Source organism: Capricornis sumatraensis, chromosome X, assembly GCF_032405125.1.
Source record: "Capricornis sumatraensis isolate serow.1 chromosome X, serow.2, whole genome shotgun sequence".
Lineage (NCBI taxonomy): Eukaryota > Metazoa > Chordata > Mammalia > Artiodactyla > Bovidae > Capricornis > Capricornis sumatraensis.
This window is the reverse complement of record NC_091092.1, coordinates 105,667,279-105,687,676: the sequence shown is the minus strand read 5'-3', so window position 1 is coordinate 105,687,676 and position 20,398 is coordinate 105,667,279. Positions and strand designations below refer to the sequence as shown.

The window sequence follows — 20,398 nt, the reverse complement described above, 5'->3', positions numbered from 1 at the left end:
AACCCAGGCCCCAATACTAGAGACATTACTTTTTCCCATGGGCCTCCATGTAACCTCTTCCCTCACCCTGGACACAGTTGGCCTGGTAAGAAAGTTCCAAGGGGATGGGGATGTTGAAGCCAGAATGATGGAGTCATGGAGTCCAGCACAGGAGGAAGTTGGCGAGTGGGGGCATACGTCAGCAGGGTCATATGTGAAAGCAAGAGCCAGTATCAAGACAGATCAAAGTGAAAAGGAATGAATATATGCAGAGGGTGAATCCAGCAGCCATGACAGGATAGCAAAGATGAGCCGAAGCAGAACAGATAAAAAGAATGACGTGGCAGATCCGGGAAGCAGGGCCAAGGTGAATCATTCCAGAAACAGCAAGGATGATGCGAATCCAAGATGAGGAATCAGTCAGTCTGAAGCGTGTCTGAGGTGGTATTTGCGGAGGACCATCAGGAGATTTTCAGGGGGTGTGGGTATGTGGCCCCAGATAATGTTCTGCTGGAAAAGGGAAAACCATGCCAGCAATATTTTCTTTCTGCTCAATCTATGTGTATATCGATTGCACCCCTGCACTTAGGCTGAACTTTATGAAGTTTGACATTTGCAAGTTTCTCACTGTCAAACTTTCCTGGATTTGGGTCTTATTGTTATAAATAAGACAGAGAAATTATAGACTTGATACATTAAACCTTGCACTTACAAAGTAGTTGTTGACAAAATAATTAGGCAAGTAAAAAGCAAGTAAAGCTGAAAAGGGGACAAGCTTCATCACCTCACACTTTTTATATAATATCTGAAGTTTATCAAACCCCATGAAAAGCTTGTCAATAGATCTTTCAGTGCTAGGTCTCACGCAAATGAGTTTATGGAATAGAACCTGACTTGTAGCAGAAACGAATAAAAATGAAGTGTTTTTCTCTTGGGTTTGTTTTGTTTGTATTACTACTGCATATGATCTGGAAGCCGGTAGAAGTAAATTTCACCCTGTCCTAGAAATGGATATGGAGTGTGATGTTGTAAATCTGGTTTTGCAGTACACCATCAGCCTTGCCCAGCTGGAAACAAAAACTCTGCAGCTCTCAGTCTGGCATTATGATCGATTTGGACGGAATAGCTTCCTGGGGGAGGTGGAGATTCCTTTTGACTCATGGAACTTTGAAAATCCAAGTGATGAGTGGTTTGTGCTTCAACCCAAGGTAGGAAATGCTTCCAGATGAGTCAAACACTTACACAGAGAATGAGCAAAACTGATGTCAGAGGCCTAAAGAATCTGAAGACCTCTAGCTGTCAAGTGATAATCCGAAAAGATTAGTGCAGCTTATTTTGGAATGATATAATAAATGTAAATACACTTTTTTGGAAATCCTTCTTTGAGATAGACTGTCTGTAAAATGCAAACCATAATCTTGCATAATCAAATTTCTTATTAATTTGACCTGCTAAAAATATAGTCAGTATTCAATAGTCACCATGGATAAACAAAAGAATACATTATATGATCGTATTAGGTCAAAAAAATTTTTTTCAAGGCTGGTACTAGAAATTAAATGCTACTATAGTATGTTCTAAACTAAACCAACAGTGCCTGGGAGTCACTCTATGCAGCTGGTATCTCTACAGTAATTTTTGAAGTCAAAAGTGAGATGGGATAAAGGTCCCACTTATGTAACCAAAGATTGTTCTTTATATAGAGAAGGGAAAAAAGAACATGATGGTTAAGATAGTGGACTCAGATCAGACTTCCTGAGTTCAATCCTGGCTTCACGACTCTCTGTGTAACCTTGGGGAATTTACTTAAGTTCCCAGGCCTTGGTGTTCTCATTGGTGATGTAAGAATTGGACATCAGTTTTAGGGATGCTGTGAGGTTTGAAGAAGCCTGCCTTGTGATACTTGCAGTGTCAGGCACGTTGTAAGCTTCTCGATAAATGCTAGGCCGTGTTTGTTACGTTGGAATCCTTATATTGCAATTGACAGAAACCCCAGCTCACACTACTCAAAAAATGAAAGGAAATTATTGACCAGAGATGATCAAGCATGGCTTGATCCCAGAAGCTCAGATCTTAGCAAGGCCCTGGAGTGTCTCGATCTCTCTTCCCTGTATTGGCTTCACCTGCAGACTTCATCCATTGTGGGCCTCCCCTCACTAATCCCAGGTCTGCTTCTCTTGAACACCACAGCAGCTGCAAACCTCTCATCCTTGCCTCACACTGTCCAGGACAGGAAAGAGTTCCTCCTCCAATAGTCAAGCCAACATCCTGGACCTGGTTCCTAATTCTCATTACAATATTTGCCCATCCTTAGCTAATCATTGCAGCCAGAGAGGGGAGATACATTGAGGAGTTTAAGACTATCAGAACATAAAACTGGTCCTGAAGATGGTATCACCCCCAGAGAAATCCAGGTACAGTAATACTAAAAAACAAAAATGGTGAGTGTGTGCTAGACAGCAAAAACAAACACCGATCATCAATAATAGCATTTGTTCATCATCATGAGTAGTAACATTGTTCACATCTCATGGTTACAACCACCACTAAGCATTGTTATCCCCATTTTATATGAGGAACTTGAGACTCAGAAGTTAAATACAACTTTCTGATGGATTTTATAAGTGTTGACCTCAAAAACTTGGTATAAGTAACTCATGGACAACCTTTAGGAGGTTTACTTTGGCTCTGGGTAAAATTGACAATGAAATAGGGATCCTCAAACAGAAAACAACCTCACTCCCATGACTCACATAAATATGGTAGAGAGAGGAAGTACAATGTTAACAACAAATAAGTCCACAATAGAGTAACATTTCTCTGACATTATTAATAAATATGAGAAATATTTGGTCACTACAGCGTTAAAGTTCTGTGATTTGAATGAAAAGCCTCACCATAAAGGATAGCAATTAAGTTGATTTAAATCTTCTGGCACTTGCTTCCTTTTGTGTATAATGAGTGAGTATCAAAGAATCATAGAAAATGTCCAGTACATCATGTGATATGTGACACTGATGAAGGACAAGTAACATGCTTCTAAGTCCATGAAATTAGCTTGTCCATCAGAAATGTAACAGAAGAGCACAGAGGAGCTGTTTTGGAAGTTAGTGTCTTGGAAATGGTTGGAGGATTTGCTCTGAGATGATATCAATACTCTCTTAGGCATTAATTTTGCTTAGGGGCCAGCAGCTTTCCATGGTAATCACCTTCACATTGACATTGAGTGGTTTGATTTTTTTTTTTTTTAATTACAAGTGAGAAACATCTCTCTGAGGCTGCCTGAGGTGGAAACATTCTGATGGTGTTTAATGTCAGTGGAACTCCTGTGATCCTCTGCCAGAACCCCTTGGATTCCTTTAACCATGTCTGTTGTGAATTTTGCCTCCAACTGCAGAGAAGGCAATGGCACCCCACTCCAGTACTCTTGCCTGGAAAATCCCATGGACGGAGGAGCCTGGTAGGCTGCAGCCCATGGGGTCGCTAAGAGTCAGACACGACTGAGCGACTTCCCTTTCACTTTTCACTTTCATGCACTGGAGAAGGAAATGGCAACCCACTCCAGTGTTCTTGCCTAGAGAATCCCAGGGACGGTGGAGCCTTTTGGGCTGCTGTCTATGGGGTTGCACAGAGTCGGACACGACTGAAGCGACTTAGCAGCAGCAGCAGCAGCAGCCTCTACCTGACTCTGTTTTTAGAAGACTGTCCTCAGGCTATTGTAGATTTTCCCCATATAGGCAGAGAATCAGAGATTCCTAGGAGCTTCTGTCCCTCCTGCCACAAGGCAAGTCTTCACCAATAACTGATAGATGGTGGAGTCTGAAAGCTCAGTTCCATTACTGAGAGAGGGAAAAGCTCTGAGGCGTTATTTACCCTCCAGAGCTCTCCTGCTGGATCAGAAGCCCTCGTCTGGCTTCCTCCTCTTCCCCAACCTATCTCCCCAACCCTTTTCCTGGCCTGGCCTGGGAGCCTTTCCTTAACAGGTCACTTGCAAAAGAATCCTCATCTCAGCGTTGGTTTCTGGCAAGAAGTTGAATAGCCAGGTGTTAGTCGCTCAGTCACGTCTGACTCTTTGTGACTCCATGGACTATAGCCCACTGGGCTCCTCTGTCTGTAGGATTCTCCAGGCAAGCATATTGGAGTGGGTAGCCATTCCCTTCTCCAGGGGATCTTCCTGATCCAGAGATTGAATCCACGTCTCCTGCAGTGTCAGGTGGATTCTTTACCATCTCCTAGGAACACAGTCTAAATTAGTGTCTAATCCACATCATCTTTTCCTCCCAAGCGTTCTCTGACATGTATAGAGGAAAGGCTGCAAGTTATTCAGACTTGCTTAGGTACCATGCCTTCCAAACTTGATTCTCCATCTCCCTCCTCAGTCATTTCAATGCAGTAGCCACTTCGTCAACTATAGCTCTAGCATGAGCCGCCCCAGACACTTGATGTTTCTCATAGATTATCCAGCTGAGGAGCTGAAGGGTGAGCTACAGGGACCAATTTCCTTGGTAACAGAGGATCAGAAATAATATTCCTTAAACATTCAGAAAGGCGGACATCCTTTGGCAGTGGGAAGACGGGAAAGACAGAGTGCCTTATTGCTTATCGACTATCTGTTGGTGAAAAGTCCCTGGACACCTACCTTTGATTTTGCTATGTCTTCCCATCAGGAGGCTGGTGCAGACAAAGAAAGAACTCAAGATGCCAGATATACTTACTGTAAAGTAGTGTCACGGTATAACTCCCAATTTACAGCGTGATGTGGGATGGTTTATTAGCTGTAATTCATTATCTTACTGAAAGACAAGAAGAGCTTGTCAGTGTAAATTGCCTTTCTTGTATTCCCAGAAGGTGCTATTATAAAAAGGACCTTTGAATGTCAACAGCAAGCTTAAGTGGTTTTCCGAGGAAGCCTTCTCTGTCCCACCTTCAGGCAGGGTCAATGTGCAGGAGATCCTGTAGAGTCATTGCCTAGCTAAAGGGCTCTCTTTATGTGGTATTTTGGACAGACTTGTGTCCAGAGTAGATGAACCCACCTTAGCCCTGTAAATGTGCTGGGAACTCTGCTTCCTACTCTGATTGGCAGTGGATCCCTGTCTCTTCAAAAAGCAAAAGATAATGGGCATTATCAGATTATTCCCCACCCCTGCTGAGTCAGATTCCTTCACTGTTTCCCTATTGACTCTGGATATTGTTTGAGTAAATCCTAACCCTCACCCTGGCACTCAGCGCTCACTTGGTATGGCCCAGTTTTCTGGAGCAGAGGAGTATGTCAGTGCTTTACCTGTATCCTCATTTTTGTTCATACATGGCTCCCCTCAGCTGTCCCTCCTGCCAGCCAGTACCTGCCAATCTTCGTACGATAGGCATCCTCAGGCTGCTGGAGTGGGCTTGGAATGTGGATGTCAAAAGCCAGAATAGCCTGGGTATTTCAGTCTTGTGGGAGTTGAGGGCAGACCCCTGGTCAATAACTGATGGGTGAAGGAGTATAAACACCCTAGCATCTTTGCTTCGATCAGGAGCACTCCAAGGTGTGATCTGTCTTGTCTTCACAGCTCCCTCGTGGAACTGAGCAAGGGTTACTCTCCCTGAAACTTGGCCTGACCTTGTAACCCTGGCGAGCCTCTCCTCACTTCACAGTTCAGCTACCCTACTGCCCATCCTAATAAAACACTATAATAGAAATCTGTGTCTTAGACACCAGAGTAGACACCTTGTTTTCATCTTCCTTGCTGCTTCCTCCCTGTACACACACATCTGAGCACACCTCCCAACCAGTGCTCAGACACATTCTACACAATCCCCACTGAACTCCACTCATCCTACTTTGCTGCTTACGTGTTAAGTCACTTCAGTCCTGTCCGACTCTTGGTAGCCCTATGGCCTGTGGCCAGCCAGGCTCCTCTGTTCTTAACCCAGGCTAATCTTCCCCCACCCTCCTATCTTCATGTGTCCTCATGTCTGCCATCCTGTAAGAACCAGACAAGGGCCCCCTTGTTATCCCAGTCTGGATTACTCTCTCTTCCCACAGTAGTTTTTATTTTTTTGGCTGCACTGGATCTTCATTGCAGCATGGGAGCTTCTAAGTTTCAGCCTGTGGGCTTCTCTTGTCGTGGAGCTCAGGCTCTAGAGCGAGCAGGCTCAGCAGTTGCAGTGCCCTGGCTTCTCTGCTGTTGCTGCTAAGTCGCGTCAGTCGTGTCCGCCTCTGTGCGACCCCATAGACAGCAGCCCACCAGGCTCTGCCGTTCCTGGGATTCTCCAGGCAGGAACACTGGAGTGGGTTGCCATTTCCTTCTCCAATGTGTGAAAGTGAAAAGTGAAAGTGAAGTTGCTCAGTCATGTCCGACTCTTAGCGACCCCATGGACTGCAGCCCACCAGGCTCCTCCATCCATGAGATTTTCCAGGCAAGAGTACTGGAGTGGGGTGCCACTGCCTTCTCCCACTGGCTTCTCTAGTTGAAGCCTAAGGACTTAGTTGCCCAAGGCATGTGGGATCTTACTTCTCTGTTCAGGAATTGAACCTGCCTCCCCTGCATTGAAAGGTGAATTCTTAACCACTGGACCACCAGGGAAGTCCCCCAGAGTAGTGTCTTTTATAGTAGGTCCCCTACATACGAACCTTCGAGTTGTGAGCTTTTGAAGATGCGAAAGTGCATTCGCATGTCCAATCACGCAAGTTAATTCAAGTCTCTGGCATTACATATAAAGTTGGGTACCTAAGCTAACTTTGTTGGACTTATGAACAAACTGGATTTACAAATGCACTCTCTTGGAACTTAACTCATTCAGTAGGGAATATACTGTACTTGTATTCGGAGCGACTGTAATGGTTTGTGTGACACCGAGCTTGCTATATGGTAGAAGCCTTCTTCAAGAAATCAGGACCAATAATTATAGGTCAGTTCATGGACAAAGTCATAGAAGTCAAACACATACAATGTTTTCCAATTGCATTCCTTATGGAATTTCCAATGCGTTTATTAATCACTTATTTTAACTTAAATGTGTATTCATTTTCAAGTTTTCTAAGACAGGGGCACTTTTTTTTTGAGTATAGTTTCAGTAGTTGAGACTTTGTCATATCCTCCTGGAATACATTCTGCCCCTAATGTATCCTAATCAACAATTTCTTATTTGAGTTTCCCTAAAGTGAAACAAAAGTTTTAGAATACTTGCAAAGTCAACCAAATGCAAAATCTTTCTGAATATGCATGATCTTTCCTCTAATCTTTTATAGCTTCAAGCCCAAATAGAATCCAATAACGAATTTATTTTCACATCTTTAGATCTTATAAGTTGGTCAACCTCATTTTTTATAGTAGCAGCTGTCTTTTGGGACTCTTCAGTTTGTGCCATTCAGTTATATAATTAGAGCCACAAATATGCCTGGCATAAAGAGCTCTGGGGACTAATGCAGCTGACTCAACTGATGGGAGCAGGCATACATGGTCTTTGTATAGAGCATCCTGCTCTTCAGTGGAAATAGAGAGCATTCATGTGACAAATCAGTTAAATAAGAGCAGATTGATAGAGTTGCTATGAAGTATCTTCCTTCTAGATAGAATGAAAACTCACAGAAAGCAGGATCTCTCTGTGTCCCCATAGCACTTAGCAAAATGCCTTAAGAATCATTACTGTTTGGTGGGCCAAAAAATTTGTTCAGGTTTTCCCATACTATTGTACAGAAAAACCTGAACAAACTTTTTGTCCAACCCAATACAAGGAGACCTTCCATATGTGTTGGTAGCATGGAATGAATTGAATTGAATTCTGCAAACTTTTTCTGAGCAGAAGTTCGTTGAATAGTGGAAAATGGTAGTATGCCAGAAGAGGACATTGCCTTGGAACTTCCTTGCAAGTGTACATCCCAAAACACCCCCAAGATATTTGTTGTGTGCAGGTTGAAGATGACTCCCTCCTTGGACTCTCTTTTGTATGTGATTTTAATCCTGCAATCTCTGCAAATATGCTATTAGTATAGATAGTATAGTATAGATATCTATAGTATGTGGCACTTGAACATATACTTTTCCCTGTCAATACATTTTCCTACCCAGAGGTCTCAGCTGAAAGCAAATAGAGCTTGCACTGGTTAACTGTTGTTGTATAGAAAACTACCCTAAACCTTAGTGGCTTAAAACAACCATTTATTATTATTGTTCTTGAGTCTGGGGGGCGGGGGGTGACTGGGCTCAGCAAGGTGATTTTATTTAAGATCTCTCATATGGTTGCATCTAGATGGTAGACTGAGGCTGAAGTCATCTGAGGGCTTGACTGGGCTGGTTGGTCCAGTTGGATGTCTCATACTTGACGTTGGTTGCCAGCTAAGAACTCATCTAACCGCACCAACTAGAGCACCTATGTGCAGTTTCTCCACGTGATGTGGACCTCACATCATGGATTCCCAGAGGGAGAATCCCAAGAATATTCATTTCAAGAGAAGAAATGGAAGCCGTTCATCTTAAGACCTGGGCCCAGAAACTGGCACATTGTCACTTCTGCCATATTCTACTAGTTAGAGCAGTCACAGAGCCCACTCAGATCCAAAGAGAAAGGACAAATACCTCAACCCTCATTAGCTATAGTATCAAAAAGAAAACCAAACCCAGTGACCTCTTTTATCTGTCATAATATCCATTATAATTTTCCATTTGTGACTTTCACATAAACTAAACTTTCCTGAAACCATCGAAGCAATAAGAAAACTCCTCATATAAGGCACTTGATTTAGAATAATAAGATTAAATGTTAAATGGATAGTCTGATTCATCACCTAATCTCATTTGTGCCTCTGGCAAGATAGCTGAATAAAAGCTTCAGATGATTTTCCCAGCCTTACTAATAAGGTTTATCACCACCAAAACGGTGTGATCACTCACCCAGAGCCAGACATCCTGGAATGAGAAGTCAAGTGGGCCTTAGGAAGCAACACTATGAACAAAGCTAGTGGAGGTGATGGAATTCCAGTTGAGCTATTTCAAACCCTAAAAGATGATGCTGTGAAAGTGCTGCATTCAATATGCCAGCAAATTTGGAAAACTCAGCAGTGGCCACAGGACTGGAAAAGGTCAGTTTTCATTCCAATCCCAAAGAAAGGCAATGCCAAAGATTGTTCAAACTACTGCATAATTTCACTCATCTCACACGCTAGGAAAGTGGTGCTCAAAATTCTCCAAGCCAGGCTTCAGCAGTATATGAACCATTAACTTCCAGATATTCAAGCTGGATTTAGAAAAGGCAGAGGAACCAGAGATCAAATTGCCAACATCCACTGGATCATGGAAAAGCAAGAGAGTTCCAGAAAAACATCTATTTCTGCTTTATTGACTACGCCAAAGTCTTTGAATGTGTGGATCACAGCAAACTGGAAAATTCTTCAAGAGATGAGAATACCAGACCACCTGACCTGCCTTCTGAGAAATCTGTATGCAGGTCAAGAAGCAACAGTTAGAACTGGACATGGAACAACAGACTGATTCCAAATAGGAAAAGGAGTACGTCAAGGCTGTATATTGTCACCCTGCTTATTTATGTTATATGCAGAGTACATCATGAGAAATGCTGGGCTGGAAGAAGTACAAGCTGGAATCAAGATTGCCAGGAGAAATATCAGTAACCTCAGATATGCAGATGAAACCACCCTTATGGCAGAAAGTGAAGAAGAACTAAAGAGCCTGATGATGAAAGTGAAAGAGGAGAGTGAAAAAGCTGGCTTAAAGCTCAACATTCAGAAAACGAAGATCATGGCACCTGGTCCCATCACTTCATGGCAAATAGATGGGGAAACAGTGGAAACAGTGTCAGACTTTATTTTTCTGGGCTCCATAATCACTGCAGATGGTGACTGCAGCCATGAAATTAAAAGATGCTTACTCCTTGGAAGAAAAGTTATGACCAACCTAGATAGCATATTGAAAAGCAGAGACATTACTTTGCCAACAAAGGTCCATCTAGTCAAAGCTCTGGTTTTTCCAGTAGTCATGTATGGATGTGAGAGTTGGACCATAAAGAAAGTTGAGCATGGAAGAATTGGTGCTTTGAACTGTGGTGTTGGAGAAGACTCTTGAGAGTCCCTTGGGCTGCAAGGAAATCCAACCAGTCCATCCTAAAGGAAACCAGTCCTGAATATTCATTGGAGGGAATGATGCTGAAGCTGAAACTCCAATACTTTGGCCACCTGATGTGAAGAACTGACTCACTGGAAAAGGGCCTGATGCAGGGAAAGACTGAAGGCTGGAGGAGAAGGGGACGACAGAGGATGAGATGGTTAGATGGCATCACTGATTCAATGCACAAGTCTGAGTAAACTCCAGGAGATGGTGATGGACAGGGAGGCCTGGCGTGCTGCGATTCATGGGGTCGCAAAGAGTCGGACATGACTGAGCGACTGAACTGAACTGAAGGAAAGTCCGGCAAGGTTTCCTTTTGTCAGTCTCAGTCCTTTTTGCTGAGGTTTGAATGGCCTCGGGCTTTCTTGTGGATTTGGGGGTTTCTGAATTCTTTCAGTCTGCCCTCTCTCATAGCAGAGCAGCTCTCAGCCCTTGAATCATTACTCAGCAGTCAAGTTCCCTCAAGAAAAGTCTGAGGAAGTACTCTACTTTTCTTACCCTATTTATGAAAAATCTAAAGTTCAGTTGTCTCATTGGGAAACCTACGGAACAAAGGCTTTAGGTATGTGCTCACACTGAATTTTCAAATTTAAAATTGGATTTTGAGAAGATTGTAGATCCACATGCTATTGTAAAAAAATAACAAAGAGAGATCCTATATACCTTTTACCCAGTTTCCCCCAGTGGTCACATCTGACAAATGCAGTGGCACAGCCAAGGTGGTAACGTTGATATAATCCACTTGTCTTATTCGGATTTCCTCAGTTTTCATTTGTGTGCATGTGTATTAGTTTCTATGCAGTTTTGTCACATGTGTAGCTTTGTGTTGGGCTTCCCAGGTGGCACTAGTGGTAAAGAACCCACCTGCTAATACAGGAGGTGTAAGAGACACAGATTGATCCCTGGGTCAGGAAGATCCCCTGGAGGAGAGCGTGGTAACCCACTCCAGTCTTCTTGCCTGGAAAATCCCATGGACAGAGGAGCCTGGCGGGCTACAGTCCATGGGGTTGCAAAGGGTTGGACATGACTAAAGTGACTTGGCACTGCAGCACTGTAGCTTTGTGTATTCAGCCCTACAACCAGGATACAGAACAGGTCCATCCTCACAAAGACCCTTCGTGGTCTTTTATAACCACACCCACCTCGCTCCTGCCACCCCTATTCCTAACAACTGTTTGTGTCACTTAGTCGTGTCCGATTCTTTGTGACCCCATGGGCTGCAGCCCACCAGCCTCCTCCATCCATGGGATTTTCCAGGCAAGAAGACTGGAGTGGGTTGCCATTCCCTTCTCCAGCAGATCTTCCTGACCCAGCAATTGAACCTGAATCTCCTGCATTGCAGGCAGATCCTTTACCATCTGAGCCACCTGGGAACCCCTAGCAACCCTGAATCTGTTCTCTGTATCTATTATTTTGTCTTTTCAAGAATGCAAACTAGTGCAACCACTATGGAAAACAGTGTGGAGATTCCTTAAAAAACTGCAAATAGAACTGCCATATGACCCAGCAATCCCACTGCTGGGCATACACACCGAGGAAACCAGAATAGAAAGAGACACATGTATCCCAATGTTCATCGCACACTGTTTATAATAGCCAGGACATGGAAACAACCTAGATGTCCATCAGCAGATGAATGGATAAGAAAGCTGTGGTACATATACACAATGGAGTATTACTCAGCCATTAAAAAGAATACATTTGAATCAGTTCTGTTGAGATGGATGAAACTGGAGCCGATTATACAGAGTGAAGTAAGCCAGAAAGAAAAACATCAATACAGTATACTAACACATATATATGGAATTTAGAAAGATGGCAATGATGACCCTGTATGCAAGACAGCAAAAAAGACACAGATGTGTATAGCGGACTTAGGGACTCAGAGGGAGAGGGAGAGGGTGGGATGATTTGGGAGAATGACATTGAAACATATATACTATCATGTAAGAATCGAATCACCAGTCTATGTCTGATGCAGGATACAGCATGCTTGGGGCTGGTGCATGGGGATGACCCAGAGGGATGTTGTGGGGAGGGAGGTGGGAGGGGCGTTCATGTTTGGGATTGCATGTACACCCGTGGTGGATTCATGTCAATGTATGGCAAAACCAATACAGTATTGTAAAGTAAAATAAAGTAAAAATAAAAATTAAAAAAAATAAAAAATAAAATGTAAACTGTACCACTGAGTAACCCAATAGTGCATGAGTGGAAGCACTCAAGTTAATATATGAAAGAAAAAGGATAGAATTAGAATACCACCATTTTAAAGCCCCAGTGAATGAACAGAGCTAGGCATTGTGCAGCAACACCTGTTAACCACACAGAGGAGCGGCAAACTGACATTATGTGTCTCCTGATGAAATAACACAACACCACCTATGGTCTCGCCAAAAGGACTGAACGGAGTCTGGTCCAACCTCTGGATTCAGCTCCCAATTTGCAGGAAATACAGAGGAACACCTTGAACTCCACCAAGAGTATCAATCAGCAGAATCCAGGCAGTGGGCACCTGTGGGTCAAAAGGCCAGATTCTTCAACAGATAAATTGTAAAGAACAGAAAGGGATGGAGGAGGAAAGCCTGTCAATTAAAAGAGACTCAAAAGAGAGATGGGATTTTGAAAGATGGCAAGACTACAGCACCCGTGTAGGAAGGCACTTGGGTGATAAAACTGTCAAGAAAGACAAAAGACCAGATTCCTATCAGAGTCCAAAGAGGGGTCACTTCTGTAGGGAGGACGGCAGCTGAGTTTGAAAGCAGGGACATGATGGGCATCTGTGAACATTCAGGTGAAATTCTATGTATTGATCTGGGTGGTGGTTGTTATAATAAATCTTCAAGGTATAAAAAAAAAGAATGTTATATAAATGAAACTGTATAGTATGTTATCCTATTAAGCTGACCTTTTTCACTCAGCATCATTCTCTAGAGATTCAACCAACTTTTTGCAGGTATCACTAGCCATTCCCTTTTCTTACTGAGTAGTACTCTGTGGTATGGCTTTACCACAGTTTATTTAACTAGTTACCTATTGAAGGACATACAGTTTCTTTCCAGTTTTGTACTACTACAAATAAAGATGAAGCAAATATGTATGTACAGAATTTTTCAGTGTACACATTCTTTAAGTTTCCTGGGATAAATGCCCAAGTATTGTTTAATCTTTTAATAAAATGCCAAACTGTTTTCCAGAGAGGCTATGCCATTTTACAGACGCACCAGCAATGTTGGAGTGTGCCACTTTTTCCACATTGAATTTTAATGATGTGAATTACCAGTGTAGCTGTTAAGAGTTGGTGGCTAGCAACCCAATTTGAATCAGACATTATGCCTACTTTCCCTTTCTTGGTCACGGAGGTAGGAAACCCTTGTGACATCAAGGGAAGACAGAAAGAAGTATCTTCTGGGGCTGTTATCAGTGAGATCTTTATTTTCGCCTCATTCCCCCAAAATATTTGTATACGTTTAGTGATCGGTCCAGACCTCAGTGCATCATTGGCCCTCAGTGTCTGTTGACTCACCAAATGTGTGTTATACCTCCCCTCTCAAATTCCTTTTACTTTAAGGTTTAAAGAGCTTCTCAGATGGTGCTAGTGGTAAAGAACCCACCTGCCAATGCAGGAGACCTAAGAGACACAGGTTCAATCCCTAGTTTGGGAAGATCCTCTGGAGGAGGGCATGGCAACCCATTCCAGTATTCTTTCTTGGAGAATCCCCAGGGACAGAGGAGCCTGGCAGGCTTCAGTCTATAGGGTCACACAGTCACCTGGGACTGAAGGGATTTATATGCAAATGCCTTCATAGAATTTTCCAGCCTCTCTTTTGTCATGCCTGAGGCAGCTCTTAAACCAGTAAGTGCCAACATAATTCAAGGGGAATAAATGGTCACATCTAAGCCACCTAGTAAATATTGTATATTCAAACATGGGCTACAAAATTATAAGCATTCTGAATTTTTCTTTTTACCTGTCTCCTCTTGGCCAGGTGGAATGTGCTGCTGATATTAGCCTTCAGTACAAAGGAGAGCTGACAGTCATGTTACGTTACATACCACCAGAAGAGAAACTGATGCCTCCACTAGGACAATTTCAAGGTAGAGGAAAAAAAAATCATTGACTTTGATCAGTGATGTTCCATTTCTAGAAGTGTGGAAGCAGGGAGCATGGATTGGGTGGACTATGTTATTGGGTTAGCTAAGAAGTTCATTTGGCATTTTCCGTAACATCTTCTGTAATGAACTTTTTGGCCAACTCACATCAAGTGAAAAGGGTTAAGTATCACTGTCCTTTATGGAGAGTTGAGAAGTATATACCGTATATGGGGCTTCCCAGGTTGCGCTAGTGGTAAAGAACCCCCTGGCCAATGCAGGAGACAAGCAAGACATGGGTTTGATCCCTGGGTCAGGAAGATCCCCTGGAGAGGAAATGGCAACCCACTCCAGAATTCTTGCCTGGAGAATCCCATGGACAGAGGAGCCCAGCAGGCTATAGTCCATGGGATCACAAAGAGACACAACTAAAGTGATTTTGCATGCACACATGCGATATATGGGAAAGGGTTGTTACAAGAAAAGGACAGAGTTCATAATTAGAAATGAACCTTTATGTTTATACTTGTTTCTTGGAGGTCTAAGGTATATAGATCTTCCCCTGGGTCAGGGAAGGGGGCAGAAATGGGGGATGGTCTGCTAAGAGGCGAGGTGTAGGAAGCTGTCTGGATTTATGACATTCACAGCTACTCAGGGCATCTTAAGAAAGAAATTAACCTGGAACACAGAATACAAAGGAAAATTCCAGATTGGAGTCCACATTTAAATCACTCTTGCCCTTCTTTCCTCAACTCCTACAGTCATGGTGACCCTTTGCCAGTAATTTCCTATCTCTTGACCTCAGTTTCCTCACTTCATAGGGATACTGCAACTATCAAATAGGTTCATTCCTGTAAAGTGCTTACAACACTGTTAAATAAAGGTGGTGGCGGCAGTTGAGAGTATTTCATCAGAATAAAAATGTGGTGTGGGGAGTGTTTTCTCTCACCCTGAAATGTCATTGTGCCTGGGCTTTAGCCTTTAGAGCTAGCCAGGCGTGGAGTTGACTATAATATCCAAGGCAGGAGTTATGGAATTTTCTCTATGTGCATCTTGGCACATGTGTGTGGCTTTCATTGTAGCTGTTTCTCATGGAGAGCAGGGATGTGGCCCAGGCAGCTCTTGGGGTCTTTTCTGTTTTATTCCTTTTTATGATTTAGGGGAGTATTTTTTTTTTAACTTGTTTATTTTTTTCGACAAATACAAATGAACGATAGATCCAGAAAGATTCCATTAGGGTAAAAAACATTCAAGTGAATTCATAGAAACATGTACAGTAATGTACATAGCTCATTCACTCACCAAATCAAATAAATCTTTGTAGTCTTTGTCAGTTTTGAAATGGACCCCATGATCTATCTCTCTTCTCTTCCCTTCTTTTCTCTTTCCCCTCTCTCATTCTCTTTCTCTCTTTTTCTTTCATTCTCTCCCCCAACTCCCTCCCTTCCTCCCTGCTCTCCCTCCCACCCTTCATCTCTCTGTGTTTGTCTCTGATGACTGATGCAGGAAAGAAGACCTTTAAACGAGGAAAAAAGAAGGATTCATCTATCGTCTCTGGAGGAATCCTAGAAGTGTTCATCAAAGAGGCAAAGAATTTGACTGCAGTGAAATCAGGAGGCACTTCTGATAGCTTTGTGAAGGGGTAATTTGGTTTGAGCTCATTTTCAATGATACTTAGTGAGAGATGAAACAGGAGACAGGGGTGGCGGTGAGGTTTCTGTCTTGTTCTTATTCTAAACGTGTGCTAGGAAAGTGCTCCCCTTGAGTGCTGGTGCTTACATTGCAAACAACACGAGAGGGATCTGCTTATTCTAGCGTACTTCAGGATTTCCCGTGACTCTCACCCTCAAGCCTGGTGAATTTTCCTGTGAGATTTATTTCTCAAAGGAGGAAAAAGTTTAGCTTTCTGTATGTAATATTCTTGTATTGTGCTTTACTATCTTTTGGTGCTGGCAGTATGTGACAACAACCAAAATATTGGATCTTTGGAATTTTTCTCTCTTGGGGGAAATTGTAAAAAGTGGGGATGCCAGAGCATTGTCCCTCAAGATATCCACTGGGAAGAGCCTTGGAGAAGCTCCAAGACTGACTCTTGGGCATTTGTGCCCATTTTGTGGAACCTAGGGCAGTTTCTTGAGGGAATACATCCCTTTTGATGGGCATCTTACCCATTCAAGGTAACCCAAATGACAAATCCCTCCTGATTTCTTTTTGAGATTTTTCTCTTATAATCAGAAAAACTAGAACCAGAAGGATATTTTTCATCCATACAGACAAGCACATAAATGCACATGTTCCAAGCAGTTAAGTCTTGCAGTTCCCAATATAAGATGAGGACCCTGCTCTCACAGAGTACCACATGCTACAGAAGGTAAAACAAATTCCTGTGATGCCTGCCGTGAGGTTAATTCTTTGTCAGATGACAGTATCATTCCTCTCCTCCTTCCTCCTTAGAAAAGTGTAAATTCCTCCATGAGGAAATGAGTCAAACCTTTATGCTTACACTTCTAGCTTTGGTAAGGGCGATAATAAGGGGAAGCCAGATGTCTGGGTCTTCCCCGCTGGTGAGTGTGTGTACCTGAATTCCCAGTCATCTGTCCTTGACTCTTTCTCACGGTAGGATTAAGCACAGAAGAAGGGTTTTATGTGGATCCTGCCATTGAAATGTGTCTCCCCAGCCCTACATTCAGACCTCTTCCTGCTCACTGGTGGGATGAGGGGATGGCTCCTTGCTCATGAACTCATTGTGCCCTTGCACAAATGACTTGACATTCTTCTGAAACAGTTTTTACTTTATCATGTTGAACATGTATGAAAGAAGAGAAAATAAAGGATGTGTTTTTAAGGCCAGTAACTTTCTAGTAAATTCTGTCCCTAGTTATAGTGAACCATTGAGCTGATTTTAAAAGGACCTCAGTTTTTTTTTTTAAAGTATGAGAGAGCAAAAATAGTCCCTTGTATAAAATTTAATACTATAACATATAACCTTAAATACTCGGTCCATGAGCCAACATAAGAGTGTCTTAAACAACAGTCTTTGTATGGAAACAAACACTAAAGTTAAGGTATCCCATTGGCCAGAACTTAGTCACCTGACTATATGGGCTATAAGGGAGGCTAGGGAATGTAGTCTTTATTCTGGACAATCTTGTGCCTAACTGAAAAAATGAGGACTTTCTTTTTTTTTTGGAGACAAATAGGAGAGAGAATGAATATTGGGAGATAAGCAGTATCTGTTTGGTACATGAAATGAAATCTCAAGTGTCATAATGTGTCTTCTTTATTATAAGATCATTTGTGGTATTGTTCATGTTAATTTGATGTACTAATTCCATATCCATAAGTCTCCTTCCCAAAAGTGCCTGACTCATCAGGTACTATGATCAAAAACAGAGTAAGGAAAATGAGACAGGGAAGGGAGAGAAGCTGATAAAAATGTTACTAGGCAGGTTCCTACTGTGGTCAAATCGGGCTCATTTCTACTAATGAAGTGTTAAGCAACTCTTTGAAATATACCTTAGGATTGTCCCTTCAAGGGACAGGAAAGCTGGGAGACTCATCCACCAATTTCCTTTACTTCAATTTATTTTTTAGCTGTGCTGTACAACATGTGTAATTTTAGTTCCCTGATGAAGAATGAATCTGTGCCCCATGTGATATCAGCAGGGAGTCTCAACCACTGGACCGCCAGGGAAGTCTCCTCACCAATTTCTAAAACTCAGTGGTTGAGGGTTGCTCTGAGGGACATGAAATTCCCAGTAATCCAGGGTTTCCTGCATGTAAGCTCAGTCGGCTCACAGAGCACCAAAGTCATTAATTGGAGAAGCCAAGAGACACAGGCGCTTAAGGTGGGAACCTGTCAGCATGGCAGGAAGTGTTCATCCTGGCATCACGTCCCCACAGAGGTGAGCCAGTGATGATGGGAGGCATGACATTATTACAGAGTGTCTCCCACAGGAGGTATTTTCATTTCAAGATGAGGGAAGGACCAATAAGATTAGAAAGGAGAGTATGGGCATTCTACTCTTGCCCCCACTTAAAAGAGATAATAAACCATTCCACTCTATCAACCCAGATGTAAGCATATAAGGTGCTGGGAAAGATAATCAAACACACACACCCATGTACACCCCAGGAATTATGGGAAATTGAAATGACTATGCAAGGATGCCCTTTTCTGCTTCACTGTCTCACTGATGACTTGATTGTGTTTTCTCCTGCAGCTACCTGCTCCCTGATGATAGCAAAGCCACCAAGCACAAAACTCTGGTAATAAAAAAGAGTCTGAACCCTCAGTGGAATCATACTTTCATGTTCAGTGGCCTGCATCCCCAGGATATAAAGCATGTTTGCCTAGAACTTACCATCTGGGACAAGGAGGCCTTTTCCAGCAACATCTTTCTGGGAGGAGTTCGTTTGAATTCTGGAAGCGGTGAGGGACTAGGGTACTCTTAGATAGTCTGACTCAGCATGGGGCAGGGGAGTGGTTCCTACAGGTGTAATGTGTCGTAGGTGTATTTGTAATTTCTGCTCAGCTGACTCTCAAGATTTCTATAGATGCTCTATTCCTTTATCCAAGGTTCGGTTCACTGTTAAAAATAGTACTCTGTAACTTTGTATCCTTGAGCTAGAAGTTTGGGGTGCATAATGCTTATATTTGGACCTCTTATAAAATATCATTTACACTTTAGTCTGAGTGAATTTTAACCACTTTCTTGGGCCTTACTTCAGGATTTGCTTAGGAGACAACCACCATGGTGATACACGCTTCTGACAATGACAATACACCATGAAGGACTTCCCAGACCAACTTGACTTCATGTTCTTCTCAGTGCTATCCAGGGCTTGCAGCCTTTACTCAACACTGGTTGAATTGAAAGGAAATCCATTTTTCCCTAAAAAATAATGTCTCATGTTCAGACAGGTCACAGAAACGCAGAATTGGTGCCACAAGACACAGCTATACCAGAGTGAATTGGGAAAGTTTTAGCAGCAGAGCAGGTGCAGCCCTGCAAACTTTCATTATCCTAACACTAGACCAGCCACAGTCTGCATGCAACAGGGTCGGCTTTCCTGTGGAGAAAACAACCCCACCCCTGTGATGCTCTACTTATGTATAGATTAAGGCTGTCTCTGCCACTAAAATGACAACTCCCAGGTCACAGAAGTGGCCTTGTTCAAAAGGGAGAGCCTTGGAGCCCAGTTCAGCCTGTTCTTTTGATATGTTAACTCAGTCGAGATGAGCCAGCTTTCTACTTAAGCTACCAAAGTGAGTAAGAAACAAGCCCCCAGGGCCATCATAATTTGTTCCCCATCACCTAGGCAGAAGAGAGTAATGTCGCCTGCAAAAGATGTATTCCATGCTAACATCACTCACTAGATATGGTGAGAACAAACCAGTGAAGGTCTTTCTGGTCAGCAGAGGTTGATAGGTATCAGTCCAGAAGATGAAACATTTCAGTTCTAAAGTATAATGCTCCCCCTTTGCTTCTTTAGGTGTGAGCCATGGGAAGAACGTGGATTGGATGGACTCTCAAGGGGAAGAGCAGCGCCTCTGGCAGAAGATGGCAGACAATCCCGGAACTCCTGTAGAGGGCGTACTCATGCTCCGTGCCAGCATGGGGAAGAGCAAGCTCTGAAGGTACCAGCTCTCCAAAGTGAGGCCTCCCGGGACTGTCTGTTTGTTATTTCCTACCAGTGGTAGGCTCACGACCTGGAGTCGGCTTCCTTGCCATTTCTCACCTGAGCCTACTGGGACATAAGGGGAGAGATGTCAATGTTATGAATAGCTAGGATCTTGCCAGCTGTCTTATAAAAGCATGTACTCTCTATGTCCATAGGCTAGGGCTTTTTTGACTGGATGATAAAAAGTATACCACATGGTCCTGTTAACAAACACATTGTGCAATAATTCATGGGCTTTATCTCATAGGGGAAATGGCATATGTTTATTTGAAACTACAGTTGAGATTGGGAGTCCCCCAGCTTCTTCTAATTGTGAGTGACTTTAGGTTTTCTCAAGGTTGAAGGGAAAAGGGAACCACTTGGAACGTAGGCCTCTTGTAGAGTAAGAAGGGATACTGGCTACCCTTTCCTCACCCCAGAAATCCCCATGATCCAAAGAAGGCACTGTGGGCATGGTTGCTCGGGAAAGAGGGTGGTCCTATTGTTGTAGCTAACTTGTAGATTAGCTGGGTGAATTTTCGAGATGAACTGAGGTT

The 20,398-nt window shown here is 42.9% G+C and overlaps 1 protein-coding gene across 1 annotated transcript in view; it reads left to right on the top strand.

The window, feature by feature from the left end:
* SYTL5 (synaptotagmin like 5) overlaps positions 1–19,816 on the top strand; it is a 112,942-nt gene extending 93,126 nt beyond the window's left edge. The window contains exons 12-16 of the mRNA XM_068962907.1: positions 1,026–1,187; positions 14,075–14,183; positions 15,684–15,819; positions 18,401–18,609; positions 19,674–19,816. Coding sequence (XP_068819008.1) covers positions 1,026–1,187; positions 14,075–14,183; positions 15,684–15,819; positions 18,401–18,609; positions 19,674–19,816 — 759 coding nt within the window. The remainder of the gene's footprint in view (positions 1–1,025; positions 1,188–14,074; positions 14,184–15,683; positions 15,820–18,400; positions 18,610–19,673) is intronic.
* Positions 19,817–20,398: the final 582 nt, after the last annotated feature.